The sequence below is a fragment of the Coccinella septempunctata genome, chromosome 2 (genome assembly GCF_907165205.1).
Source record: "Coccinella septempunctata chromosome 2, icCocSept1.1, whole genome shotgun sequence".
Taxonomy (NCBI): domain Eukaryota; kingdom Metazoa; phylum Arthropoda; class Insecta; order Coleoptera; family Coccinellidae; genus Coccinella; species Coccinella septempunctata.
The window spans coordinates 963,672-989,920 of NC_058190.1; the positions used below are offsets into that span (position 1 = coordinate 963,672).

Below are 26,249 nucleotides of genomic sequence, written 5' to 3' on the forward strand. Positions count from 1 at the left end.
ATTGAAAAAATAGTTCGAATATCGGCAACTTTAGCTTAGGTTTTTTCGTTTTCGCTCAACTAATGTTGGTGTCATTCGATAGTATTTGATCTACTCTATCGTTTGTGACGTTTGATTCACTAGTTCTGGGACACCCTGTATAGTAAAAACAAACTGTTGAGAATATTAGTTGTATTTTCAAATAAATGAAATGATATCACTTGTTTTTCATTGTCCGAAATTTTTTAATTTTTCAGTATATTCACACAAGTAGTACTTGCGTTTAATTATTATTAGAAAGGAATTCCATTGGTATAACTGAATAAAGATCCTTTGAAATTAGTTTAGTTTATTTATCCTTTTAGACATTTACAAATGTATAGGACGTCCCATAAGCAATTGATATACACCTAAATATTACAAGATTAATTATCTCACACCTATTGAGTAATAGGGACTTGACTTCTCCTTGAAAAAACCATACATCAATTTAACTTTACTGGGCAGATGGTTGTATAGCATAATACAGATATAATTTGGTAAAGACTTGTACTTCTGTACTTGGCTGTTTGTTGTCTCTGAAAGGCTATAATATGTGTATGCCGTGTGTATTTAAGTTCACTATGAATGAACAGAGTCGACATGGTTTTGAAGGTCATTTTCTGTACTTGCTACAAAATCACATAGATGACACTTGGGTACTTTAGCTTCCAAATGAACAGATTTTACATGTTGCTCAAGTTGATCTTTCTCACTCGATACTTACTTGCAGAATGAGCACTCGTGACTCTTTGCTGTCAAATGAACAATCTGGCTATGATTTTGAATTGTGCTTTTTCTACTTGCAACATACTCGCACAGGTCACATTTGTATTCTTTGATTTTCAAATGTACCGTTTTTATGTGTATATCGAGTTTGCCTTTCTCACTCGCAGCATATTCACACATGGTGCAACTGTGATTCCGTATCTTCAGATGAACAGTGTTGATATGCCTCTGGAGACTGTGTTTGTTACATGCAGCATACTCGCACAAATGGTACTGTTCTTTAATTTTCAAATGGACAGATTTTACATGTTGCTCAAGTTGATGCTTGTCACTAGATGCACATTGAGCACTCGAGATTCTCTGTTCTCGAATGAATATTCTTGATGTGATTCTGAAGGGTGTCTTTTCTACTTGCAACGTACTCACACAGCTCACATTTGTATTCTTTGATTTTTAAATGTACGGTTTTTATGTGTATATCAAGTTTACGTTTCTCACTCGCTGCATATTCACACAAGTGGCATTTGTGATCCTTAATTTTCAAATGAACAGAGTTGATATGCCTCTGGAGTTTATGCTTGCTACCTGCAGCGTACTCGCATAAATGGCACTGCTCCTTAATATTCAAATGAACGGATTTCACATGTTGTTCGATAATATGTTTATCATTCGCGGCATAATCACACAAGTCGCACTTGTGCTTCTTGATATTCAAATGAACACTGTTCACATGTATCTCAAGCCTACTTTTAGTACTCGCAGCATAGTCACACAAGTGACACTTGCGATCCTTAATTTTCAAATGTACAGTTTTGACGTGCTGATCAAGTACCACTTTGAGATTTGCAGCATAATCACACAGATCACATTTAAACTTTTTGATATTCAAATGAACGAAATTAACATGATTGTTAAGGTATTCTTTCGTACTAGTGGCGTAATCACAAAAATTACACTTGTGGTCCTTGATATTCAAATGAACAGTTTTTACATGCATTTGAAGTGAATATTTTGTACTCGCAGCATAATCACACATGTGACACTTGTGATCCTTAATTTTCAAATGAACGGAGTTTATATGTACTCGAAGTGTGCCTTTTCCCGTTGTGGCAAAATCACATAAGTCACACTTGTGATTCTTAATTTTCAAATGGATAGATTTCACATGTGCATCCAGTTTACGTTTCTCACTCGACGCATATTCACACATTTCGCATTTGTGGTCCTTTATGTTCAAATGAAAAGAATTGATATGATCTTGAATTTTGTGTTTTTCATTTGTGGCATAGTCACATAGGTGACACTTGTGATCCTTAATTTTCATATGAACAGTTTTCACGTGTAAATCGAGTTTTTGTTTTTCACTCGCAGCATATTCGCACAAGTGGCATTTGTGATTTTTTATCTTCAGATGAATAGACTTGATATGACGTTGAAGTTTGCTCTTTCTACTTGTGACAAAGTCACATAAGTGACACTTTTGATCCTTAATATCCAAATGAACAGATTTCAGATGTACATCAAGTGTACGTTTATCGCTCGCTGCATATTCACACATGTGGCATTTGTAATTCCTCAATTTTAAATGAATAGATTTGATATGAGCCTGAAGTGTGCTTTTTCGAAACGTGGCAAAGTCACATAGATGACACTTTTGATCCTTAATTTTCAAATGAACAGACTTGACATGTGTATCAAGTTTACGTTTCACACTCGCTGCATAGTCACACATGTGACATTTGTGATTCTTTATCTTCAGATGAATAGAGTTGATATGACTCTGAAGATTACCTTTTCTTCTCGAGAAAAAGTCACATAAATCACACTTGTGATACTTAATTTTCAAATCAACAGATTTCAATTGTGCATCAAGTTCACATTTTTCTCTTGACGCATATTCACAGCTGTGATCCTCAATATCCAAATGATCAGAATTTATGGAATCTTCTCTGTGATCTTCAAAACTGAAAGCATCGTCTTCTGTAACTGGGTTGTTAGAGCAACTTTCTTCTGTCTTGAAAACATATTCTTCCCTTTCATGAACTCCTTTTTCATCTATGAATTGTTCAGAAACGTCAATGACTCCTAATTTTTCTTCTAACTTTACACTGAAAGAAATTGGGTTTTTTGAGAACCAAGTGAACAAAATAGGCAGAGGGAAATGGAAACATCATAAACATAAATACCCACTCATCAACGCCAATCTTTCCTTCAATTTTAAGACTAAAATCACCCATAATAATTCTTTATTTATTTATCAAAAACACCGAAAATCTGAAAAAACTGGTAAACACAGAAATCACTGTCAATTCCATAGAGAAAGTCTCTGGTCAATTCATAGAAGTAGAAACAACACAGATTACATAACAAAAAAAAAGTTCTGTGCCTGTAATTAGCGCCCATAGAAACATAGTTTCCAGAATCTGTAACAGAAACCACAGAACACAACTTATTTACTTACTTTATGACAGAAACTTTTGTCTCTGTCTGCAATCTGTGATTTAAACTATTATGGGTGACTAAAATCACCCATAATAATTCTTTATTTATTTATCAAAAACACTGAAAATCTGAATAAACGTAAACACAGAAATCACTGTCAATTCATAGAAGTAGAGGGTGTGTTCATAAACTTACTCCGAGAGTAGAGTATGAGTATGGTCATGCTCAGAGAGCATACTCTGAGGAACTAAAAGTACGTTTGTGAACGCTTCGGGTAATCAGAGCTTACTCAGAGTAAGTTTGTGAACGCAACCAGAGACAACACAGATAAAAAAAAATGTTCTGTGCAGAGTCTCCCTTTCTCTATGGTTCTGTGCCTGTAATTAGCGCCCATAGAAACAAAGCTTGAGAATTGATGAATTAAACGAACTTACCTTAAGCAGAGACAGTTTGTCTCTGGTATAATATTATTCTGTCCCCTTATAAAAAATTCCACTTTAACGCCCTCTATCTTTTTCCACAGCAATATTATATTAAGGTATATTAGGTCCTATCGCCATATTTTGGTCCAAACAATCTGCCCTTAGCCTATGTCCCAATAGTTATGAATCACCCTGTATACAGAATGTCCCAAAACTAGTGAATCCAACGTCACACCACGATAGAGTAGACCAAATATTATCGAATGACGCCAACCTTAGTTCAACGAAAATATACCGTTTCCAAAATAATCAGAATTTTATTAAAATACCGATTTTCGAACTATTTTTCTCGATCACAGGGCCAGTTTGTGAAAAAGGATATCGATTTTAAATTATATCGAACTAAGATTATTGTTTTATCTCCCCTAATTGTAATTATTTTAAGTAGTTAATAGATAACCTAAGTAAATGTAAATTAAAACAATTTTTTTTTCTACATGATTTTTATTACTCAGAATAAAACCCCTCTATAGGGGTGATAATATGGGAGAAAAACGCTATCCTCAATCACAAATTTGCCTTGTGATTGAAAAAATAGTTCGAAAATCGGCAACTTTAGCTTAGGTTTTTTCGTTTTCGCTCAACTAATGTTGGTGTCATTCGATAGTATTTGATCTACTCTATCGTTTGTGACGTTTGATTCACTAGTTCTGGGACACCCTGTATAGTAAAAACAAACTGTTGAGAATATTAGTTGTATTTTCAAATAAATGAAATGATATCACTTGTTTTTCATTGTCCGAAATTTTTTAATTTTTCAGTATATTCACACAAGTAGTACTTGCGTTTAATTATTATTAGAAAGGAATTCCATTGGTATAACTGAATAAAGATCCTTTGAAATTAGTTTAGTTTATTTATCCTTTTAGACATTTACAAATGTATAGGACATCCCATAAGCAATTGATATACACCTAAATATTACAAGATTAATTATCTCACACCTATTGAGTAATAGGGACTTGACTTCTCCTTGAAAAAACCATACATCAATTTAACTTTACTGGGCAGATGGTTGTATAGCATAATACAGATATAATTTGGTAAAGACTTGTACTTCTGTACTTGGCTGTTTGTTGTCTCTGAAAGGCTATAATATGTGTATGCCGTGTGTATTTAAATACACTATCAATGAACAGAGTCGACATGGTTTTGAAGGTCATTTTCTGTACTTGCTACAAAATCACATAGATGACACTTGGGTACTTTAGCTTCCAAATGAACAGATTTTACATGTTGCTCAAGTTGATCTTTCTCACTCGATACGTACTTGCAGAATGAGTCTCTTCACAAACCTTTTAGGGCTTTCACTCCCAATCTCTGAAACAAAATTAATTAAAAATGAAATCAACGATTTGCTCCTGCGTGAATTCTTGCACTAATTTGTCAGGAGCAAATTGACTAGAAAAAATTGTTGCCTGACAATGAACTCAAAATAAATAACGTTGAAACTATAATTCTTCGTAACGTTTCGGAGTCTATATCAGACTCCTTCATCAGACGAAAAAATCTACTTTTGAAAATCTTCTGGAATTGTCGCTTTTTGTCTGACATTAATTGTCAACACACAAATTAGTGAAGTAGGAATCACGTCCTTGGTTATTCATGCTGAGTACTTTAATAGGAATTAGGACAGGTAGTGAAGAACAAGACTGCTGAACTAAATGCCGACGTTTCGTCCGTATATTCGAACTTTTTCAAGGCTACAATGGAGATACAAGAAATTAATCAGTACAATCCAGTAAAAAACAAGAATAATGACGGCTAACAAACAACGATAAATTGCATAATTAAATACTAAAAACTTATGTGATATAGATGAAAACATTATACACAAAATAATAAATATCGAATAATAAATACGATGACTAGATAAACATTTATTCAATATACAAAGACAACAAACAAAAAATTGGGTAGAAAAAACTGTGGTACAAAAACTTACCAAGTTCAATTTGTCTGATATAAAAGTTGTTGTTAACATTAAGATTCGGAAAAATTGCATCCAAGCTTTGTCAAATTTCATCCCAAACATGGAAAAACAGCTACAACTACCATCGAAATTAATTGATTAAACAATCGAGAACAGGTGTTATTACGCGCAGACACTATAGACATATGAATAATTTTCATATCGGAATACGGGAATCACGACAAAGAAACAATAAATTTGTGTATAATTGACTCAAATCTTGGGTGTCAGTTCTGTGGTTTACCGTGTTATTTAATCTAATATGAATCATCTCGCTAATGTTTCTTTTCTTCCAATTACTTTCATAATCAAGTATTTCTACATTGTCAAAATCAAAATTATGACTTTCCGCAAATCTATGGGAAGCTAAAGCTGTAGAACTGTCTTTATCCCGGAACCTATCATCACAGTCATATTTGTGCTGCCTGATTCTCGTCTTCAGCAGTTGTCTCGTCTGTCCCACGTAACATTTATTGCACCCCAAACATGGTATTTTATATACAATACTTGAACGGTTGATGTTAGGGGTTGGATCTTTAAGTTTCGAGAAAAGAATCTGCGTCGTCAAAAGGTTATAAAAAACGAGCTCTGTAGTTTTAGATTTCTGTTTTATTGAATGAGCAATGTTATGACTCAGGCCTGATATATAGGGAAACTTGAAGTATCTTTTTACTTGATCTTCTGAGCTAAGGGTTTCGTTAATTCTAGGGTTTAATGGATTATATTCATTTATTATTTTATTCACGAATGTTGTTGGGTAATTATTAATTATTAGAATTTCTTTGATCTTTTTCATGTTTTCTTTATAATATATTTTTGAGCTGAGGTGTGTTGATCGATAAATAAGGTTTTTAATGCTGCCCACTTTATAAGACCTAGAAGTTTCTGAATGAAAATTGACTAACCGGCCAGAGTTAGTGGGTTTTACATACCATTTTGTAAGCAAACTGCCATCTTCACCACGAACCACCTTTATGTCTAAAAAAGGTAGCTCTCCATCTTTCTCTTTTTCTATGGTGAATTTAATACGTGGATGATATGAATTGAATTCTGATAAAAGTTCATCAGCTTTATCCGAAGGTATGGCTGTGATTGTGTCATCTACATAAAGTTTGATGAAAACAACGATAAATTTAAGTTTTTGTAGGACCTTTTCAATCAGATATGTCATAATAAAATTAGCCAAGGACGGACTAGCTGGATTTCCCATAGCAGAACCATCGATTTGCTGGTAAAATTCACCCTCAAATTGGAAATAGCTAGAATCATATATATAAGCTATTATATCTATAAACAAGTTTTTTGGCATGTCTGTGTATGCTGAAATAAAAAGCCATTTTTCTTTTATTAGTGAAAGCACTAGATCTCTAGGGATGTTGGTGAATAACGAGACCACATCTAATGAGTACAGCATGAAGCCTTTCGGAAGAACAATAGTTTCACTGAATGACACAAATTCATACGAGTTTTTTATTGTATAGGGTGATGTCGAATTCACCATAGATAGGATATTGTGAACAAATTGTGATATGTGATACGAAGGTGCACCCAAGCAACTAACTATAGGCCTGATACAGAGCTCCTGTTTATGTGTTTTTCTTAGACCATACAATTTTGGAGGAACTGAATTATGTTGTTTCATATGTTGGGCAGTAATTTCATCAACTATTAATGCTATTTTTAATTCGTTGATTAGTTGATTAGCTCGTCTTTCCAGCCTTAGGGTTGGATCTGTTTTCAGCTTTTTGTATACTAAAATGTCAGCCAATAAATTATACATATATTCCCTATATTCACTCTTTAACATGACCACTGTTGAGTTTCCCTTATCAGACCTCATCACTAACAGGTTTGGATGGTCTCTAAGAAAAGTCTTAGCTTCATAAAAACAATCTCGAATGGGACAGGATTTGTTTGTTTGTTGGAATTTATACCAGAAATTTGTTATTATATTGATGTTTTTAGCCCTAAGTAGATTCTTATCTTCGTCAACTAAATCTAGACTCTGTACACAATTTTCCAAATCTTTTAATATGACCGGAATTGAGATGTTTCTTCTGTCATAAACTGGTAGGCCGAAGTTAGGACCTAGAGATAAGATGTTCTCGACATTTCTTGGCAAGTTAATGTTAGTGAAATTATGGATGAAATCTTTATAACCACTTGTTTTCCCACACAAGAAATTACATGAATTACATAGTTTTCTAAGCTTGTTTATGTTCCTTTCCTTGACAATATTAAAGATTTTTTTTTTAAACTTTTATATCAGACAAATTGAACTTGGTAAGTTTTTGTACCACAGTTTTTTCTACCCAATTTTTTGTTTGTTGTCTTTGTATATTGAATAAATGTTTATCTAGTCATCGTATTTATTATTCGATATTTATTATTTTGTGTATAATGTTTTCATCTATATCACATAAGTTTTTAGTATTTAATTATGCAATTTATCGTTGTTTGTTAGCCGTCATTATTCTTGTTTTTTACTGGATTGTACTGATTAATTTCTTGTATCTCCATTGTAGCCTTGAAAAAGTTCGAATATACGGACGAAACGTCGGCATTTAGTTCAGCAGTCTTGTTCTTCACTACCTGTCCTAATTCCTATTAAAGTACTCAGCACACAAATTAGTGCAAGAATTCACGCAGGAGCAAATCGTTGATTTCATTTTTAATTAATTTTGTTTCAGAGATTGGGAGTGAAAGCCCTAAAAGGTTTGTGAAGAGATGCAAAATCCTCCCAAAATAAATTGCAGAATGAGCACTCGTGACTCTTTGCTGTCAAATGAACAATCTGGCTATGATTTTGAATTGTGCTTTTTCTACTTGCAACATACTCGCACAGGTCACATTTGTATTCCTTGATTTTCAAATGTACCGTTTTTATATGTACATCGAGTTTACCTTTCTCACTCGCAGCATATTCACACATGGTGCAACTGTGATTCCGTATCTTCAGATGAACAGTGTTGATATGCCTCTGGAGAGTGTGTTTGTTACATGCAGCATACTCGCACAAATGGTACTGTTCTTTAATTTTCAAATGGACAGATTTTACATGTTGCTCAAGTTGATGCTTGTCACTAGATGCACATTGAGCACTCGAGATTCTCTGTTCTCGAATGAATATTCTTGATGTGATTCTGAAGGGTGTCTTTTCTACTTGCAACGTACTCACACAGCTCACATTTGTATTCTTTGATTTTTAAATGTACGGTTTTTATGTGTATATCAAGTTTACGTTTCTCACTCGCTGCATATTCACACAAGTGGCATTTGTGATCCTTAATTTTCAAATGAACAGAGTTGATATGCCTCTGGAGTTTATGCTTGCTACCTGCAGCGTACTCGCATAAATGGCACTGCTCCTTAATATTCAAATGAACGGATTTTACATGTTGTTCGATAATATGTTTATTATTCGCGGCATAGTCACACAAATCGCACTTGTGCTTCTTGATATTCAAATGAACACTGTTCACATGTATCTCAAGCCTACTTTTAGTACTCGCAGCATAGTCACACAAGTGACACTTGCGATCCTTAATTTTCAAATGTACAGTTTTGATGTGCTGATCGAGTACCACTTTATGATGTGCAGCATAATCACACAGATTACACTTATTAAACTGTTTGATATTCAAATGAACAAAATTAACATGACTGTTAAGGTATTCTTTCGTACTTGTGGCATAATTACAAAACTTACACTTGTGGGGTTTTATATTCAAATGAACAGATTTTACATGCATTTGAAGTGAATATTTTGTACTCGCAGCATATTCACACATGTGGCACTTGTGATCCTTAATTTTCAAATGAACGGAGTTTATATGTACTCGAAGTGTGTGTTTTTCATTTGTGGCATAGTCACATAGGTGACACTTGTGATCCTTAATTTTCAAATGAACAGTTTTCACGTGTGAATCAAGTTTTTGTTTTTCACTCGCAGCATATTCGCACATGTGGCATTTGTGATTTTTTATCTTCAGATGAATAGACTTGATATGACGTTGAAGTTTGCTCTTTCTACTGGTGGCATAGTCACATAGGTGACACTTGTGATCCTTAATATCCAAATGAACAGATTTTAGATGTACATCAAGTGTACGTTTATTGTTCGCTGCATATTCACACACGTGGCATTTGTAATTCCTCAATTTTAAATGAATAGATTTGATGTGAGCCTGAAGTGAGCTTTTTTGAAATGTGGCAAAGTCACATAGATGACACTTTTGATCCTTAATTTTCAAATGAACAGACTTGACATGTGTATCAAGTTTATGTTTCACACTCGCTGCATAGTCACACATGTGACATTTGTGATTCTTTATCTTCAAATGAATAGAGTTGATATGACTCTGAAGATTACCTTTTCTTCTCGAGAAAAAGTCACATAAATCACACTTGTGATACTTGATTTTCAAATCAACAGATTTGGATTGTGCATCAAGTTCACATTTTGCTCTTGACGCATATTCACAGCTGTGATCCTCAATATCCAAATGATCAGAATTTATGGAATCTTCTCTGTGATCTTCAAAACTGAAAGCATCGTCTTCTGTAACTGGGTTGTTCGAGGAACTTTCTTCTTTCTTGAAAACATATTCTTCCCTTTCATGAACTCCTTTTTCATCTATGAATTGTTCAGAAACGTCAATGACTCCTAATTTTTCTTCTAACTTTACACTGAAAGAAATTGGGTTTTTTGAGAACCAAGTGAACAAAATAGGCAGAGGGAAATGGTAACATCATAAAAATAAATACCCACTCATCAACGCCAATCCTTCCTTCAATATTAAGACTAAAATCACCCATAATAATTTTTTATTTATTTATCAAAAACACCGAAAATCTGAAAAAACTGGTAAACACAGAAATCACTGTCAATTCCATAGAGAAAGTCTCTGGTCAATTCATAGAAGTAGAAACAACACAGATTACATAACAAAAAAAAAGTTCTGTGCCTGTAATTAGCGCCCATAGAAACATAGTTTCCAGAATCTGTAACAGAAACCACAGAACACAACTTATTTACTTACTTTATGACAGAAACTTTTGTCTCTGTCTGCAATCTGTGATTTACTTTTTCCCTTGTTGCTATTTTTTTTTAAAGTTGCTTCTTCCCCCATGGTTTTTTGTATGTTTAGGCACAGATAACAGTGTGCAAAACCAGAAATCCCCAACATGTCGTACGGAAATTACTGCATGGTGAAGAACTGTGGAAACAATAAGAAGAATTTTCCGGAATTAACATTTTTCACGTTACCAAAGAAAATGGAAATGTGAGTATTGGAACTCGTACTATGCAACTCGGTTATTCATACATATATTTACAGTGCCCTGAAGTGGGCGGAATTTTCGGGGCGTGAGGACATAAATTTTGAGAAACGCTACACAATGTGTTGTGAACATTTTACCGAAAATCAGTACAGAACCGTTCATCCGCGGAAAATGCTATATGCAGGAAGCATTCCTCACATGAAAGGGCCACGAAGTATTAATATTGAACAAGGAGTACCTACTATCTATGACGAGTGAGTATTCACCCCCATTTTGAGTTCACATCTCCACCTGGTCTAATTCAAGTTTTGTTGAGACATGTTTCTTAGTACTAGTTTGTTCTCCTTCTCTGTACCTTCCATAGCCTAAGTGTAACCAAAAATGATCATTTTTTTCAGTGTGAAGATGAAGAAAGAACCAGGAATTATAGACGTCATTGAACAATTCATCGATCAAAAAGATGTTTATGTAAGGGAAGAATATATGATCAAAAGTGAAGTCGATGAAAATCAGTCATGGTCCGACCCAATCTGCTCAGTTCCAGATGGCAATTCAAATCAATCTTCATCCACTTCTTGCACCGATGAAAAGCCCCAACTATTAGATCCACTGGCTGAACTGGCTCATTTCGAAAATCAAAAGAGTCGCATGGATGAGAATCCTGACGGCAAAAAAAAGGAATTGGATGTTTCCAGTCTCAAAGATAACAGTGGAGGACATGAAAAATCACAAAAGTACAAGTGTAACTTATGTGAGTACGCTACAAGAAGAAGGGAAAACCTACGGAGCCATGTTGACTCTACTCATTTGAATATCAAGAAATATGAGTGTCACCTGTGTGATTACGCTTCGAATTCAAAAAGGACACTCGAGACTCACATAAAAACTGTTCATTTAAATATCGAGGATTACGGTTGCCACTTGTCTGAATACTCGACGGACATCAAACATCTCCTCGATGAACACGTGAATTCTTTCCAATCGGATACTAAGGAATACAAGTGTCACCTCTGCGAATATGCAGCGGATCAGGAGGCCAAACTTGAAGAACACGTGAATGCTGTTCATTTGAAAATTGAGCTATTGGAGTGTCATCTATGTGTATTTTTTACACATTACGAAACTGTCCTTCAGGCCCATATCGAGTCCGTTCATTTGAATATCGAGAAGCACAAGTGTCATTTATGCGATTTTGCTGCAAATAATAAAAACGAGCTTGAGGTACACATAAATTGTCTTCATTTTAATGTTAATGAATACAAGTGCCATCTGTGTGAATACGGTGCTAATAAAAAAGATACCCTTTTAAGGCATATTGATTTGGTTCATCTAAATATTAAGGGACGCTCGAGTAAATCTGAAAAGTCATAGTTGTGAATTAACGGATATCATTGACTAGAATAAAGTAGTGAAACATCAGCATGTCGTTCTTTTTCCATTCCAACTCCCGTTTCCCACAAAAATTGAAAAAAATTTCTTGCGTAATATACATAATGTTCCGAAATGAATGGTTCATCACGTCTCTTAGCAAAGATTATCACTTAGAAGGGCTATAACTGCTTTAGAAAAAATACAAAATGCGAGATTTTTTTCAATTTGATCCATAAATCCTAAAATACTTTCGATTTCTACCTTTGGCTCAGATTTTTAATCAATTTTGATATCCAAATATATAAATTCAAATCAATTTGAACATAATGCGAATAAAAACAATTCCCTACCCTACGTTTGTAAATTTTGCCACCAGGTGGCTTTAAGATGAAATTGTATCGCAACTCTTTGGTTCAATGTGTTCTGTGTTCTGTGCATTGGACATAGAGATTATAAGAAAAATAGTGTTCTGTGTTGCAAGCATTTGATATTCTGTGGATCAGATTGGACAGCTGACATTCAAGTTCTAGAAATTTGTCCTTCGAGAAATGAGACTGTTTGATGGTTACTGGAACTGTTGTTTCGACAGATTTTTGAACTAAATTTTTAGTGGTCATTAATATTCTACCAATCCTGGATAATAAAGATTTCGCTAGGATGGATGTTGATCCTATTCCACTAACTCCTTCTAGTAAGTTATCGCAATTTAGTACGTAGTTTTCTTATGTTATTATCTGCAAACGTTGTAGGTAGTACACATTTTCCTTCATGTCCACTTCCGAAAATCGACGAGAATAATACATTCGATTCGAAAAGACCTAAAGAAAGAGTTATTGAACTGTTGGATGTATTAGAGAGTCATGTGGAAAAGTTGAGAAAGGAGGCTTCTCAGTTGGAAGAAGATCGGGATCAGTTGTTGTCTTCGATAGATTCGGTTAGAAACACTGATATCATCGGCGAACTTGCTGAAAGTACGTGTTGACAACAGCGTTTTGTTCAAAATGTAAAATTCGTTTCCTCTTTCAGATGATAGAGATGATGTTAACCGATATGCTGATCGAATTTTGAGCCGTTGCCTTACAGTCGAAGTGAAAATTTTAACGCAACGTGATCCTCTCCAGGAAGAAGCTCTTCATCAGGTGAACCATCTGATTAATGGCTTGATCATGTGCGTTAAGTCGGATGCCGATTACGCCAAAGCAAAATGCCTCTCTTACATGAATGCCTGTTCATCCCATGTAGAGGAAGGAATCACTGATAAGAATTTCGAATCTGCTCTACTTGGCTGTACGGTTGACGATCAGAAAAGGGTGAAGAAAAGATTACAAGGATTATTGAATTATTTCGATAAACTCAACAACGTCACTATGATTCCTTAATTTAGTTCTTTAATAACTTTTTTTACAGTTGGTTTTCTTGCACTCTACATTAGAATGCATCAATAGTTTCCGATAAATTTTAGTTTGGCATATTTTCCATAATCTTTTGTAGGTAGAATGTCACTTTATGGACAGTGATCGATTTGGTTTGTAATTTTTTGTACATGCAGTTTTTCATAAGAAATCGATTGGTAGCATTCTCAATTCCAACAAACTCGCGAAGTTTCTCCATGAATTTTGGCAATTTTTTTGATTTTTCTAGGTTAAGTTATTAAGAAATATAGAATTGTCAATTTATGTCGTGATAAAAAAATTAAATTTGAATGTCAAATCATGGAGAGAAAAAGGAGTCATTTTGACTATTTTGAGATAATATTGCAATTTAATGCTCTTCTCAGATTTTTGTTGACGTATTTTCCTTGAATGCAGTGAGGCTAAAAAGTCTCGTGATAAAAGTTTCAATCTTGGCAAATTTATAATTTTTTGAGTATTTCATCAATATATACAATATAATAAGTTTATTTCAATCGCATGAAAAAAAATGGGCATTTGAGTGTAGTTCCAGCTCAAAATGACTGTTTTTTTCCATGATTTGAATTTTAAAATTTCTGAATGGGCGTCGACGAAAAAAATTTTGGTCTGTGATTATGCAAACCACAAATCCTTAATAATTCTGTGGTTTTGTTTGACATAACCTAGAAAAATTCAGTGTAAGTGTCAAAATATATGAAAATAAAATTTTCAACAACTGATTTTTCCTAAACTAAAATCTCGCAAAGTTGAGACTGATGCCAATCTATTTCTTATGGAAAACTTATGAACGAAACCGATCACTGCTAGTAAAGAGTCCATACTTAATCGAAATGTGAATAGCATTCCATTCTTAATTTCTTTGGATTGAATAAAGTTATAACCCAACTTGATATGAACATTCAGGAACTTTAGCAAGGCTGTGATTCACGATTAACGTATTTGGTTGAATATGTGTGTTATGTATAACTTGATGTGAAAATGTGATATCACAAATATTTGGCCAAATCACTTGATCAAACCACAGACAATTGTTCAACTAGCTTAATATCCAGTGTGAATTTCTCAAAGTGTATTTCAATCGCTATTATCGATTTACGAACTTGAGCTTGGATTTTGTGATAAAACTAGCGGCTTCATGACAAACGTCATTCCATTACTGAAATTTCAGAAAGTGTCCTCCGAATTTTAATTCAGCCTTGCCCCCTTTTTATGAGGTGTCGGGACATAAGCATGTTAACGTTGTGAATTAAGATAATATAAATTTAATCATCGCTTGTTTCATTTATTTGAGTGTCTTACCTGATATTTCATTTAGAATATTTTGAATTCGCTCAAACAGTTTTCACTCTGTAACCCACACGATACTTCTCAAGAATACATAATACTAAACATATTATTGTATGTTCAGTTAAGTCTTAAAATAAAAACATTTACAATTCCATTCTGTTTCTTTGGATATTGAACCATCATCAATTCAGTTTACCGAACTGCAGCAAAGGAAGTAGTCACACTAGTCACAGACAAAAAGGAGTAGTACCCTTTGGCCTGTATGCTCCACTAGAGCAGACTATTTTTTTTCAACCTTTTTGTGAAGGGTGTAAAAGAAATATGGAAATAGTAGAGGGCCTTACAAAGTTTTTTTTTATGCTGCAGGTGTACATACTAGAGCGTGTCAGATTCAGATACTGTATATCTACATGTCTCTGATAATGAATTAATGGATATCTGATAGTTTGCGTGGTGGGGCTGGCCGTATGGATGACTTGAAAGTGGTAAAAAAATTTTTTTCGGAATCTCAATGAAACGGGCATGTTTTTTCTTGCATTGGCGCTCAGGTAACCATATTATTTTTTACACCGCGCTAGGTTGAACTTATGAAAAAAAAAAATAGCAAAACGGAAAAGTTGAGTTAGATCTTTTTTTCATGAAGAACTATTCATGCGCCTTAAAAATAATGATTCATTCGATAGATCATCTATCCAGGAATACTATCCAAAAAACAGTTTGAAAAAATTCCTTCATTTGGAGTCTTGCCTACAAAACGAGTGGCGAAGGGTGTAATTCTCTTGAATTTTCGAAAATCTCCAATATCTCGAAAACCACGACACCAAGACTAAACGTAAAATATATTTTTCTGAACCGCCATAGAGTCCTCTACCCCCAGGCTCAATATTATCCATTCATTACGTCACACCCTGTATACTTATCAACATGTAATTAACCACATATATCTATCTAACACGCTCGAGTATGTGCAACGATCGTTTTTTTCTTACTATTCTGACAGGCTGTCCTAGACAATTCTCCCTATATACAGGTCTAATTTTTGGCAGAGGTACTCTACAGAGTCCAAAGTATCTCCCCTTATATTAATCTGACACGCTCGAGTAAATCCCGAATTTCCCTCTTGGGCTCCCCAACTAAATGATATATGGCAATTTTTTTCTTAAAATTAAAATATTGGCTGCGCATCTGCATATGACATTAGTCAAAATCAAATTGGCAACATCAATTTCAAACTGTCACGAATCAGAAGCAAATTGGCAATGATAAAGTTTAAACTCTGGCATTTATCAATTTCAAACTGACAATAAACAAAATAAAATTGCAACTAAGACTCACACTTTTTTCGACAAGGAATTATTTACATCCTCTGGAGTTGTAGAAGAAAAAAAAATCGAACTCCTGAGATGCTGCTTATAAATAATCTTCAAGAATATACTTCGATCATATTTATTCTGAAAATATAATATTCTCACTTCGATACAATATTTCGACAAATTCTAATAAAAAATATTCTATTCCACGTACCAAGTGAACTTAAATACAACTTGTGTATTTGTATATCGGCTATATATTACACAATTCCACTTGAGTTTGGCCTAATGAGCATAAACATCGCTTAATTGCACCAAGAAAGGATTGGATCAGAAGGTTTTTAGTTGATCAGTTAGTTCAATACGTTTGGGATTAATGCAGTATTGAACACTTCCTCGATGTCCCTAATCAAACACTAACACTATAAAAATACTGATATCCACCCCTTTAATACGTAAACAAGAATCATTGGTTCAGTCTAGATTAATTAGGAATTTTTTTGCATATCGGCAATATTTCTAAGAAAAAAATGAAGACGATTCAAAGAAGACTCGGTTGGTAACTTATTTAAAATATTAAGTGCGAATAAGTTGGCCCAGCACTTTTCGATTTTCGAAATAAAAACTTATTTTTCGATATAATTTAGCAAGTGATATTTTGACGATGTCAAAAAGTTCACATAACTTGTTGTTTTTCTTTGAAATTATAGATCTGAAACTTGAACCTACTTTTTCACTTTGGCAGGCATTCTGGAAATTTTTTTTCCTTTCTGAGGTTTTGAATTATGAAGCTAAGTTGAACTCTTTCACACATGCATTATACATTATATACAGGCTATTTCATTGGTAAATGAACATACAATAACTTGAGCTAGAGCTACCCTAGGCGAGTCCAAAAAACCCATATATGATAGGTCTAATCAATTCCATAACCGAGATACAGGGTGCTTCATGTATTCACCTAAAATTTCAATTTCTCATAACTTTTGAACCAACCAGTATAGTCGGTTGACATTTGAAATATATGATTCACTTGCACACGTCGATATAATCACATTTAAATTTTCGAAAAATTCCAGGTCCGTAATTGAAAAATATGGGACATGGTTAATATATAGTGTCCTTGTAATATATTTGATGGTAATGTTTGTGGAGGAAGGACAGGAAGAAAAGACAATTCTTAATAATTCCCAGACTTTCGATCATTTCAATTATTGATCTTCCTCAGTCTCGTTTTTTGTAGCCCTGAGAAAGCGAAGTGAGAAATGTTTTCTTTGCTTATTTTGGTTACAATTTCAGTTAGCCTACCTAACTTCTAGTAGTTAGGTTAACCTTACCTTATCTACTAGAAGTCTAGTAGTTAGATTAACCTAACCTACCTAACTTCTAGTAGGTTAGGTTGACCTATCCTTACTTCGAGTAGGCTATGAATTTGCTAATTTGCATTAAAAAATTGCTTCATAATTCAAATAAATCTGAAACAAGCACAAATTTTTTCCCATTTATTAATAGTTGTAGGGATCATCTGAATAGGTCCAATATTTGGTGATAATTACTTCAATAATTCAACTATACTAATTCAGGTAATTAGGTAGGTTAGGTTAATCTAACTACTAGAACTTAGGTAGGTAAGGTTGAGTTAACCTAGCCTACTAGAAATTAGGTAGGTTAGGTTAACTTAACCTAACTCATTGTAGGTAAGGTTAATCTAACTACTAGGAGTTGGGTAGATTAGGTTGGGCTAACCTAACCTACTAGAAATTAGGTAGGTTAGGTTGGGTTAACCTAACCTACTAGAAATTAGGTAGGTAAGGTTAACTTAACCTAACTTTCTGTAGGTTAGGTTAATCTAACTACTAGAACTTAGGTAGATTAGGTTGGGCTAACCTAACCTACTAGAAGTTAGGTAGGTTAGGTTGGGTTAACCTAGCCTACTAGAAATTAGGTAGGTTAGGTTAACTTAAGCTAACTTATTGTAGGTTAGGTTAATCTAACTACTAGGAGTTGGGTAGATTAGGTTGGGCTGACCTAGGCCAGACAGAAATAACACACAAGCCGTCACGGTCACGACGAACGAGGTTATAGCAAAGGAACTGCTCAAAGAGTCCCTCAAAATAGGCCTGACAAAGTGCTCTGTGGAACGGAGAATTGAGCTAGAAAAGTGTTATAAATGCTAGGAGGTCGGTCATACGGCAATAAAATGCAACGGCACAGAAAGGACAAATCAATGCCACAGATGTGGAAAGGAAGGCCATAAGAGCAAGGAATGCTCAAATGAGGAGAAATGTCCAATTTGCAATGTGACCGGCCACAGGGCTGCAACTAGCAAATGTCCTCAGTACAAGAGAGCACTTGGGAGAGCCAAAAGAGAAGGACCTACCGCAAACAGTCTTCGCTAGCTGCAAAATAGAAGTGCCGTATGCTGAAGCAAGACTAATACGGAGGAACAAAATTTAAAATTACCAAAAATATGGAAAAACAACTGTGATAAACATGAACCGAGCTGTGATAGAATACCGATATACCTGGGCTGTGATCTTGCTTTGACGGGCCCTTTACACCCTGTAGAGTATAAAAATTGTAGACACTTTATACACCGAAAACCATATTTGTTTAAACATGTGTGTGTGTTAAATGTATGGAAAAACAACTGTGATAAACATGAACCGAGCTGTGATAGAATACCGATATACATTGGCTGTGATTTTACTTTGACGGGCCCTTTACACCCTTTAGAGTATAAAAATTGTATACTATTTATACACCGAAAACCATATTTATTTAAACATGTGTGTGCGTTAAATGGCCCTGCACCTCCTACAAATTAATTTAGGATGGAAGCCCACACCAACCGTTTAAAGACCAGCATTGTTATCGTGAGTGAGCCAAATCAAAAAATAATTGCTGGGGCCAAAAACTGCATCTACGACCTCAAACAGGATGCAGCAATACTCATCAAGGACAGCTCGTTCAAATTGGTCCGAACTGGCAAACAAAATGGATTCTGTTTCATCGAGAATGAAAACCTCCGAATATACAGCTGCTATCTCTCACCGAACTGCAGCTCGGATATACAGGAACACTTCTTTAGAAGCTTAGAACAGGACCTTAAAAGCACAAGGAAACAACTTCTGATCGCAGGGGTTTCAACGCCAAAAGCACATCATGGAGTAATGTTGACGAGAATGGGAGAGGTTTTGTCCTGCAGGAGTGGATGGCCGCAAATGACTTGGCTGTACTAAACAGAGGAAGCGTACCCACCTTTGAAAGGGTGGGGCTCATCGAAGTCAACGATCGACTTAACACTGAGTTCAGGAAGGCTCGCCCATAGAATTGAGCAGTGGCATGTGGCTAGGGATTTAGAAAGTCTCAGCCTACATAATTACATTTCCTTCAGGATAGTGGACGACGGGTCGACAGCCATGGGCTGAAGAACTAATAACGCCAGATATAATACTAAGAGCCTAAATAAAGAAAAACTGAGAAAATTCGTCGAAAAAGTAAAGCTCCCACCCACCAAAAATGCTGACTGGCTGAACAAGCTTTTGCAAACCATCTGCGAAAAAACCATGAGGAAAATCAAGAATAATACAACACACAAGGCGGTTTATTGGTGGACTCCGGACATAAACAGGGAAAGGAAAACGTGCATCTCTCTGCGCAGAAAACTCACTAGGGCCAGAAAGAAAGCTAATAACACGGAAGACCTTCCTCTCTGGAAAAAGGGTAGAAAGACGCGAAAAAGAACCTAGGGACCAAAATACGCACGTCGAAAGACAGATGCTGGAGAGAACTCTGCTGTGAGTTAGAGAACGATATCTGGGGAAAGGCCTTCCAGATAGTTTGCCGTAAATTCCCAAGAACAGCCGAAAAGATAAGCAGAGAAACTGCAGAGGCAGCTCTGAAAGAACTTTTCCCTATAAGAGCACCCTTCCAGAGGACGACACTACCGGTAGAAGAGTTTATACCTTTCACCAATGAGGATATAGTGGCAGCGGCTAGTAAGCTGAGGAAAGGTAAAGCGCCAGGAATGGACGGCGTTCCGGCAGAGGTCATTGTGGAGATAGCCAAAAGTCGACCTGAATTATTGACGGAGACAATGAACGACATCTTGAAGTCCGGAGTGTTTCCCCTTTCAGTGGAAGACCGCCAAGCTGGTTCTGATCAGGAAGTCGGGAGGGGATGCTGATGCTCCAGGCAAATTAAGACCCATCTCATTAGTGAGTTCTGCCTCGAAACTGATGGAACAGCTGATTCTCCAAAGACTCAGGGCGGAGATGGAGGATGGAGAGGACTTATCTGATAGACAGTTTGGCTTCAGACCTGGACGCAGTACCACTGATGCCTTGCTCTCGGTGGTTAGGACTGCAAGAAAGGTTATAGAGAGTTGCTATCAGCATAGAGGGCTATGTGTCCTGGTGACGCTTGATATAACAAAAGCCTTCAACGCTGCGGGTTGGAGGCACATTTTGCTGCGTCGTGCCGCAAGGATCGGTTTTGGGTCCACTACTGTGGGACATTAACATTGACCCGGTCTGACCCATACCTGGAAGGCGTAGAAGTGCTGGCATACGCGGATGATCTGGCGATAATAGTACGAGCGAGAGATGAGACGAGCTTGAAGGAGAAGGTGGAGCACGCCGTGGAACTAATATGTAGTTTTCTGGCTGGGAGGGAACTGTCCATTGCCGCGCATAAAACAGAGGCTTTGCTCATGGTAGGTAGGAAACATGTGAAACAGTTGTGTTTCAACATCGCTGGGAAGGAGGTTCGCCCGAGCAATCAAATAAAATACTTGGGGGTGATCTTGGACGGACAGCTAAGTTTTAAACAGCACATCAGGCATATCTCGGGCAAAGCAAAGGAGAAAGCACTTACATTGTCCCGTATTATGCCAAATATAGGGAGAGGAGGCGAGTTCAAGAGAAGAGTTTTGGGAGGGGTCACAAACTCCATAATGCTGTATGCTGCTCCGGTCTGGGGGACAGCGATGAGAGTGAAGGCGTACAGGAACACTCTCAGAAGAGTACAGAGGCTGACTAATCTGAGAATATGTCGGGGCTTCCGCACGATATCCAGCGAGGCGGCCGCAGTCATAGCAAGCTCCTGCCCAATCGATTTGCTGGTCGAGGAAAGGAGGAGCATCTATGAAAACCCGGAAGTTGAAAAGCCTGAAGCAAGGCGCACAACCTTAAGAAAATGACAAGAAGCATGGGCTTCATCCCAAAATGGCTCATGGACGAGACGACTTCTGCCTGACCTGAGACCCTACATTAACCGCAAGCACGGAGAGGTAGATTACTATATGACCCAATTTCTCAGCGGTCATGGATGTTTTGAGGCCTTCAAGTGGCGTATTGGGAAGTCTGCGGATGGTTGCTGTACATATTGCAGCCTAGAAGACACTGTGGAACACACTTTCTTCGGGTGCCCTAGGTGGAGCACAGAAAGACAACAAATCCTAGAGGCTATCGGTGAGGACTTTACTGTAGATAGGATCATGACCAGAGCTATAAACGACCCCGACACATGGAATCTGTTGAGGGAATTGGTTGAGACGGTGTTGAAGAGAAAGCAAAGAGACGAAAGAGGTCAGTAACGAGGTGACATCACCAGGGCATGATGTAATGCAATGCAGTCCCGTGTCCAGGTGATGTATACAGGAGGTGGGGTTTTTGGTGGGTGAGAGCCCCACACAAACCGGCGGCATTGCACAGCCCAGCTGCCGGGATGACTGGTAGAGTTTTTCCCCTTCAGGGCAAAAAAAAAAAAAAAGGTTGGGCTAACCTAACCTATTAGAAGTTAGGTAGGTTAGGTTGGGTTAACCTAACCCAATATCTAGTAGGCTAGTTGCTAGTTTGCATCAAGAAATATTCAATTTGCTTCATAATTCAAAATCTGAAACAAGTAAACTTTTTTTCAGAATGCCTGTGGATTTCTACTTTCTGTAAAATATTCAAGTTACAGATCCCTTACTTGAATGAGGAAAAATTTAAGTGAACCTGAAGAAATCATCAAAATCTCAATTGACATTCTCACCATTTTTTTTCTCTGGAAAATAGCTTGGACATCGAATTTGGGGCGCCCTATATAGGTCAATCTTTTTCAACTGTTGAAACCGAATGCTGGGTCGGCCAATTCTACACACTTTGTGAAATATCTTGAGAACCGTATGGAATAAAGAAAAAATTTGAAGGCCGCAAGTAGCACAATAAATTAAATTAGAAAAATGCTGGGCCAATTTCATGCACAAATCAACAGCGAGTACCAAAACCCACCATTGGTTCAGTTATCAGATTCACTTATTCATATTCATGAAAAAATCTACGCTTCTTTGGAAAAATTGTTTAATTAACAATATCCAGGATATCGTTATTGAAGGGAATCTACAGTGAACGTTTGCGCCTGAGTTATCTTATGGATTTCATTGAGCAATTCCGAATTCTTCATCAGCCCCACATTTATCTCGTGCTTTAACATTTTATGCGCTTTATACAAGGCCCTTATACTCTGATTCCTAATCCTACTATCACCGTTTTCACTCTTACCCTGTTTACTAGCGTCCAAATGTTTATTCACCAACTCGGTATACTCTAATTTTTCTATCGAGAACGACTCCCCAAAATCCCCCAGAGCCTTATCGATATTATCCACGTCCTTCTTGAGTATCATGGCGGTCTGCAAATAAACAGTCTGTGCAATTTTGTACCAATCGCTCAAGGCATCCGACAATTGGGAATACTGCGGGTACACCTCCAACTCGAGCAAGATTTTCACACGGTTGATGGTTTGCGTTATCTTGATACCCTCCAGGATGTGAAACTGCTCGTCGTTGAACGAAAGGGTCCTGGTGGCCCTGTCTCTCACCAAATGCTGCCAGGAGTCCCTCAGATGTTCGACGAGCGTCTGAGCCTTGGCAGGCGCTTTGGTCTTCCACGGATTCGTCACCGATCTGATCGAAGTGTCCCATTCCAGTTTCAGAGTGTTCTCCACCGTGTACCGTTGATGCAACTGGCTCACTTTCGAGGCACATTCACTAAGGGCCGGATCCAGTTTTTCCAGTCTTTTCATGTATTCCTGAGGCCCGACCTGGAACTCCTTACCAGATAAAACACTGCCACCGATACGTTTACAAAGTTGCAATATTTCAGCGTTATTCTTGTGAAGTTTGATCTTCTCCAGTAAATGTTGGGTTATTACGTGCAATTCGCAGAGGTCGCTGTTGATGTACCTCGAGAAATTCTCAACGGCATGTTCCATCAGTTGGGAAGCCCACGAGTACCTCTCAATGTGCCTCCGACACAGGTGTCCGATGCTACAGGCTAATTTCGATTGAGTCGCATCGTTTTCCAAGTGGACGTTGTCGGAAAACTTGTGAAATATTGGAATTTCCACCGAAGCATCAATAACAACATTATTGTTAATATCATTGAATAAAAAGAGGGGATCTGTATCTGCAGTTACTGGGAATCCGGAAGCTTTGGTACTATCTTCGAAAAAGGTAGAATACAGTTTTCCCTTGAAGATCATCAATTGATTTCCCTCTTCAACACTCGTCTGTTCCTTAATATAACACTGTAAATTATTGTACATCTCATCGGGGTGTATATACACTTTCAACATTTGCGCTTTATTCACATGGAAAATATTCACAGCTTTCCTAGATAACGCGTTTGTAACTTCCTTGAAAAACCTATCGAAGGTCCATATTTTATTCGTGTCTAACTCAAGCAACCCCGCCAGGAGGGGAGTAACGATTTTTTTCAATCCCGCACTCAACTGACAACTTATTGGCAAATCCCTTTGCCATTCGATGGGTCCGTTTTCCGCAGTCTGAATACCGGATATAACCCCACTCTCCTTCTTCGTGGTAATATAGTACATGGTTTCCTTATTTCTTCGACCACCGTAAGGTCTGAAAGGTAGATTACCGGTGGCAACGTGGTATATGGTAACTCCGATAGACCACAAATCTATGGTAGCACTGAACGTCTTGTTCACCGGTTTTCTCAACACAGCCCGTTCAAACATGTCTGGATGAAGGTATTCTTCCGTTCCATACAGGGATTTGAACTCTTCGCCCTCCTGAAGTTCCCTTGCAGCACCGAAATCCGTCAATTTGTAAACTGTCGAACCATCGTCGCAGATGAATTTCATGATGTTACCTGAAAATTAAAAATAAAATTTCAGATCTGCCTATATATTCACATCTATCAACTATACATAATCACCTGTTTTGTAGTCGGGACCCCGGACCCGCAAGAAACAAAAATTTAAGATTACCTGGTTTTAAATCTCTATGTACCAGGTTATTGTCCCTCAGGTGCTTCATACCAGCTGTCAAATGTTCTAAAACGAGAAGAAATTCCTTCTCCTCCAAACCATATGTGTTTTCCGGGTCATCAAGTATGTTAAAGAGGCTTCCTCCAGTGCAAAGTTCCATGACAATAACTTTACTACCGTTACCCTCTTCTTCCTCAATGGCTAACAATTTCACAATGTTCTCATGATTGACCTTTTTTAAAACCTCGAATTCCCTTATTTTAACTTCTTTAGGCCTTAAGTGACTGAATTGGTTGAACGTTTTCACAGCCACTGGCTCTCCGTTCGTTTTGTTGACACCCTGATAAACAGCACCTGTAGCTCCTTTGCCCAATACACTGGTTGTGGACCAAACATAATTTTGAGATCCTTTCAAACAGGCCATTTCTCAGGTCGTATAGGATACTGGTATTTTCATCAAACTAAAATATTGTCTATTTTAACAAATCTCACGACTGACCATATGTTTTGTATGAATCTGATCCTTTAGAAATCATCGTCTTATGTTGCAATCAATGAGGTATATCGATAATTGATCTTTTAAATAGCTGGTGAAAATTCTTTGTTTTGAATTGTTTGTAACATCAACAAAGAGGGGATTCCTGCTGTTCTGTTGTGAAATCAAAATAACAGAACCACAGAACACTGCATTAGAAACAGAAGAATCAAGTAATAACTCTTTTCCCTGTATTATTATTTTAACGAGAAAATCGAACATTTTGAGTGAAAGAGTTGCTCTCTACGAGAAATTGAATTGAATTATTTTGTAATTTACTGCCTTTTTTATTATTGTTATAGAGTCTGCCACCTAGTGAACGTCATCGAAAACCACAAGTCCCTGTATCCAACCAAGAGTGAGTGTTCTGCATTTTGTAAGAGTGGAGTGTGCGAATGAAAGATGGCGTAAGCGTCGAACAAATGCAGTTTCCTTATATTATACTTGCCGTTGATTGAAATTTGAAATATTGACGACTTGACTTTTAGAAGATTTTGAAAAAGAATTCTGAGGTCAAATGGATCAAAAGAAATACTTTTTGTCATTCTTTTCCTCTACCATTTTTTCCAATTCGGCTCATTTGAAAAGATACAGGATGTTGAAAATCCATTGAAAATGTAGTTTTCAATGATATCTCGCAAACGATTTCATCGAATGTATAGTGATTTTGGGAATATTGTTTTTTATTCATGTGATAAGTCTTCTCCGAACACAAAATTTACATACCATAAAAATACCAGAAATTCAGAGCCCAAGAAGTTGGTATACCTGTGAAATTCGAAAATTGGGTACTTTGGCTGAATGCAACTCTGTTTAAAAGATCCACAGATGTGTAGTGTCATAGATTTAGGTCGTTATTCTGAAGGGAATTTTTTGGTCATTATAGTTTTCTGTGTTTGCTAAATATTCTTTGCTTTGATAACTCATTTCCATTTTATGTAAGATCGACTGAAATAATGGAAAATATAAGTTGTAATTAAAAAACCACAGATAGTGTCATAGATTCATCTAGTCATTCTGAAGCATAGACAAAGGAAAGACAAAAATTCAAAGAATCTAACTCTTGAAACTAAGTTGGCCGATATTTAAAATGTTTGGACATTTTGTAAAATAAGCGTATTCGTC

The 26,249-nt window shown here is 36.6% G+C and overlaps 7 protein-coding genes and 1 long non-coding RNA gene across 9 annotated transcripts; 3 read left to right on the top strand and 5 right to left on the bottom strand.

The window, feature by feature from the left end:
- Positions 1 to 311: 311 nt before the first annotated feature.
- Positions 312 to 3,334, bottom strand: LOC123308521 (zinc finger protein 142-like). The gene is made up of 3 exons (XM_044891216.1): positions 3,277 to 3,334; positions 2,938 to 2,980; positions 312 to 2,855 (listed from the first exon to the last, which is right to left on the bottom strand). The coding sequence occupies exons 1-3, from the start codon at positions 3,278 to 3,280 to the stop codon at positions 1,079 to 1,081; spliced, it is 1,824 nt and encodes a 607-aa protein (XP_044747151.1). The 5' UTR covers positions 3,281 to 3,334; the 3' UTR covers positions 312 to 1,078.
- Positions 3,335 to 5,280: 1,946 nt separating this feature from the next.
- On the bottom strand, positions 5,281 to 5,977 carry LOC123308556. Its single transcript, XR_006537143.1, has 2 exons — positions 5,617 to 5,977; positions 5,281 to 5,374 (listed from the first exon to the last, which is right to left on the bottom strand). It is a non-coding gene; the product is annotated as an uncharacterized LOC123308556 (long non-coding RNA).
- Positions 5,978 to 6,298: 321 nt separating this feature from the next.
- On the bottom strand, positions 6,299 to 7,888 carry LOC123308546. Its single transcript, XM_044891258.1, has 2 exons — positions 6,468 to 7,888; positions 6,299 to 6,400 (listed from the first exon to the last, which is right to left on the bottom strand). Exons 1-2 carry the CDS (start codon positions 7,481 to 7,483, stop codon positions 6,385 to 6,387), a joined length of 1,032 nt encoding a protein of 343 aa, XP_044747193.1. The 5' UTR covers positions 7,484 to 7,888; the 3' UTR covers positions 6,299 to 6,384.
- Positions 7,889 to 8,621: 733 nt separating this feature from the next.
- LOC123308527 (zinc finger protein 64-like) lies at positions 8,622 to 10,666 on the bottom strand. 2 transcript variants are annotated; one of them, XM_044891230.1, is made up of 3 exons: positions 10,415 to 10,666; positions 9,151 to 10,332; positions 8,622 to 9,063 (listed from the first exon to the last, which is right to left on the bottom strand). In XM_044891230.1, exons 1-3 carry the CDS (start codon positions 10,459 to 10,461, stop codon positions 8,727 to 8,729), a joined length of 1,566 nt encoding a protein of 521 aa, XP_044747165.1. In that variant the 5' UTR covers positions 10,462 to 10,666; the 3' UTR covers positions 8,622 to 8,726. The 2 variants fall into 2 exon arrangements, with proteins under 2 accessions (XP_044747165.1, XP_044747164.1); XM_044891229.1 differs by having other exon boundaries at positions 8,622 to 10,332; positions 10,415 to 10,663.
- A 51-nt stretch (positions 10,667 to 10,717) lies between these two features.
- Positions 10,718 to 12,345, top strand: LOC123308535 (zinc finger Y-chromosomal protein 1-like). The gene is made up of 3 exons (XM_044891242.1): positions 10,718 to 10,928; positions 10,983 to 11,180; positions 11,325 to 12,345. The coding sequence occupies exons 1-3, from the start codon at positions 10,831 to 10,833 to the stop codon at positions 12,295 to 12,297; spliced, it is 1,269 nt and encodes a 422-aa protein (XP_044747177.1). The 5' UTR covers positions 10,718 to 10,830; the 3' UTR covers positions 12,298 to 12,345.
- A 460-nt stretch (positions 12,346 to 12,805) lies between these two features.
- LOC123308551 (BAG family molecular chaperone regulator 2) lies at positions 12,806 to 15,148 on the top strand. The gene is made up of 3 exons (XM_044891268.1): positions 12,806 to 12,988; positions 13,047 to 13,268; positions 13,324 to 15,148. The coding sequence occupies exons 1-3, from the start codon at positions 12,955 to 12,957 to the stop codon at positions 13,674 to 13,676; spliced, it is 609 nt and encodes a 202-aa protein (XP_044747203.1). The 5' UTR covers positions 12,806 to 12,954; the 3' UTR covers positions 13,677 to 15,148.
- A 1,278-nt stretch (positions 15,149 to 16,426) lies between these two features.
- On the bottom strand, positions 16,427 to 25,368 carry LOC123308519 (inhibitor of nuclear factor kappa-B kinase subunit epsilon). Its single transcript, XM_044891214.1, has 2 exons — positions 24,590 to 25,368; positions 16,427 to 24,471 (listed from the first exon to the last, which is right to left on the bottom strand). Exons 1-2 carry the CDS (start codon positions 25,011 to 25,013, stop codon positions 22,679 to 22,681), a joined length of 2,217 nt encoding a protein of 738 aa, XP_044747149.1. The 5' UTR covers positions 25,014 to 25,368; the 3' UTR covers positions 16,427 to 22,678.
- On the top strand, positions 19,876 to 21,509 carry LOC123308700. Its single transcript, XM_044891469.1, has 4 exons — positions 19,876 to 20,032; positions 20,083 to 20,357; positions 20,446 to 20,761; positions 20,866 to 21,509. The coding sequence occupies exons 1-4, from the start codon at positions 19,876 to 19,878 to the stop codon at positions 21,507 to 21,509; spliced, it is 1,392 nt and encodes a 463-aa protein (XP_044747404.1).
- Positions 25,369 to 26,249: the final 881 nt, after the last annotated feature.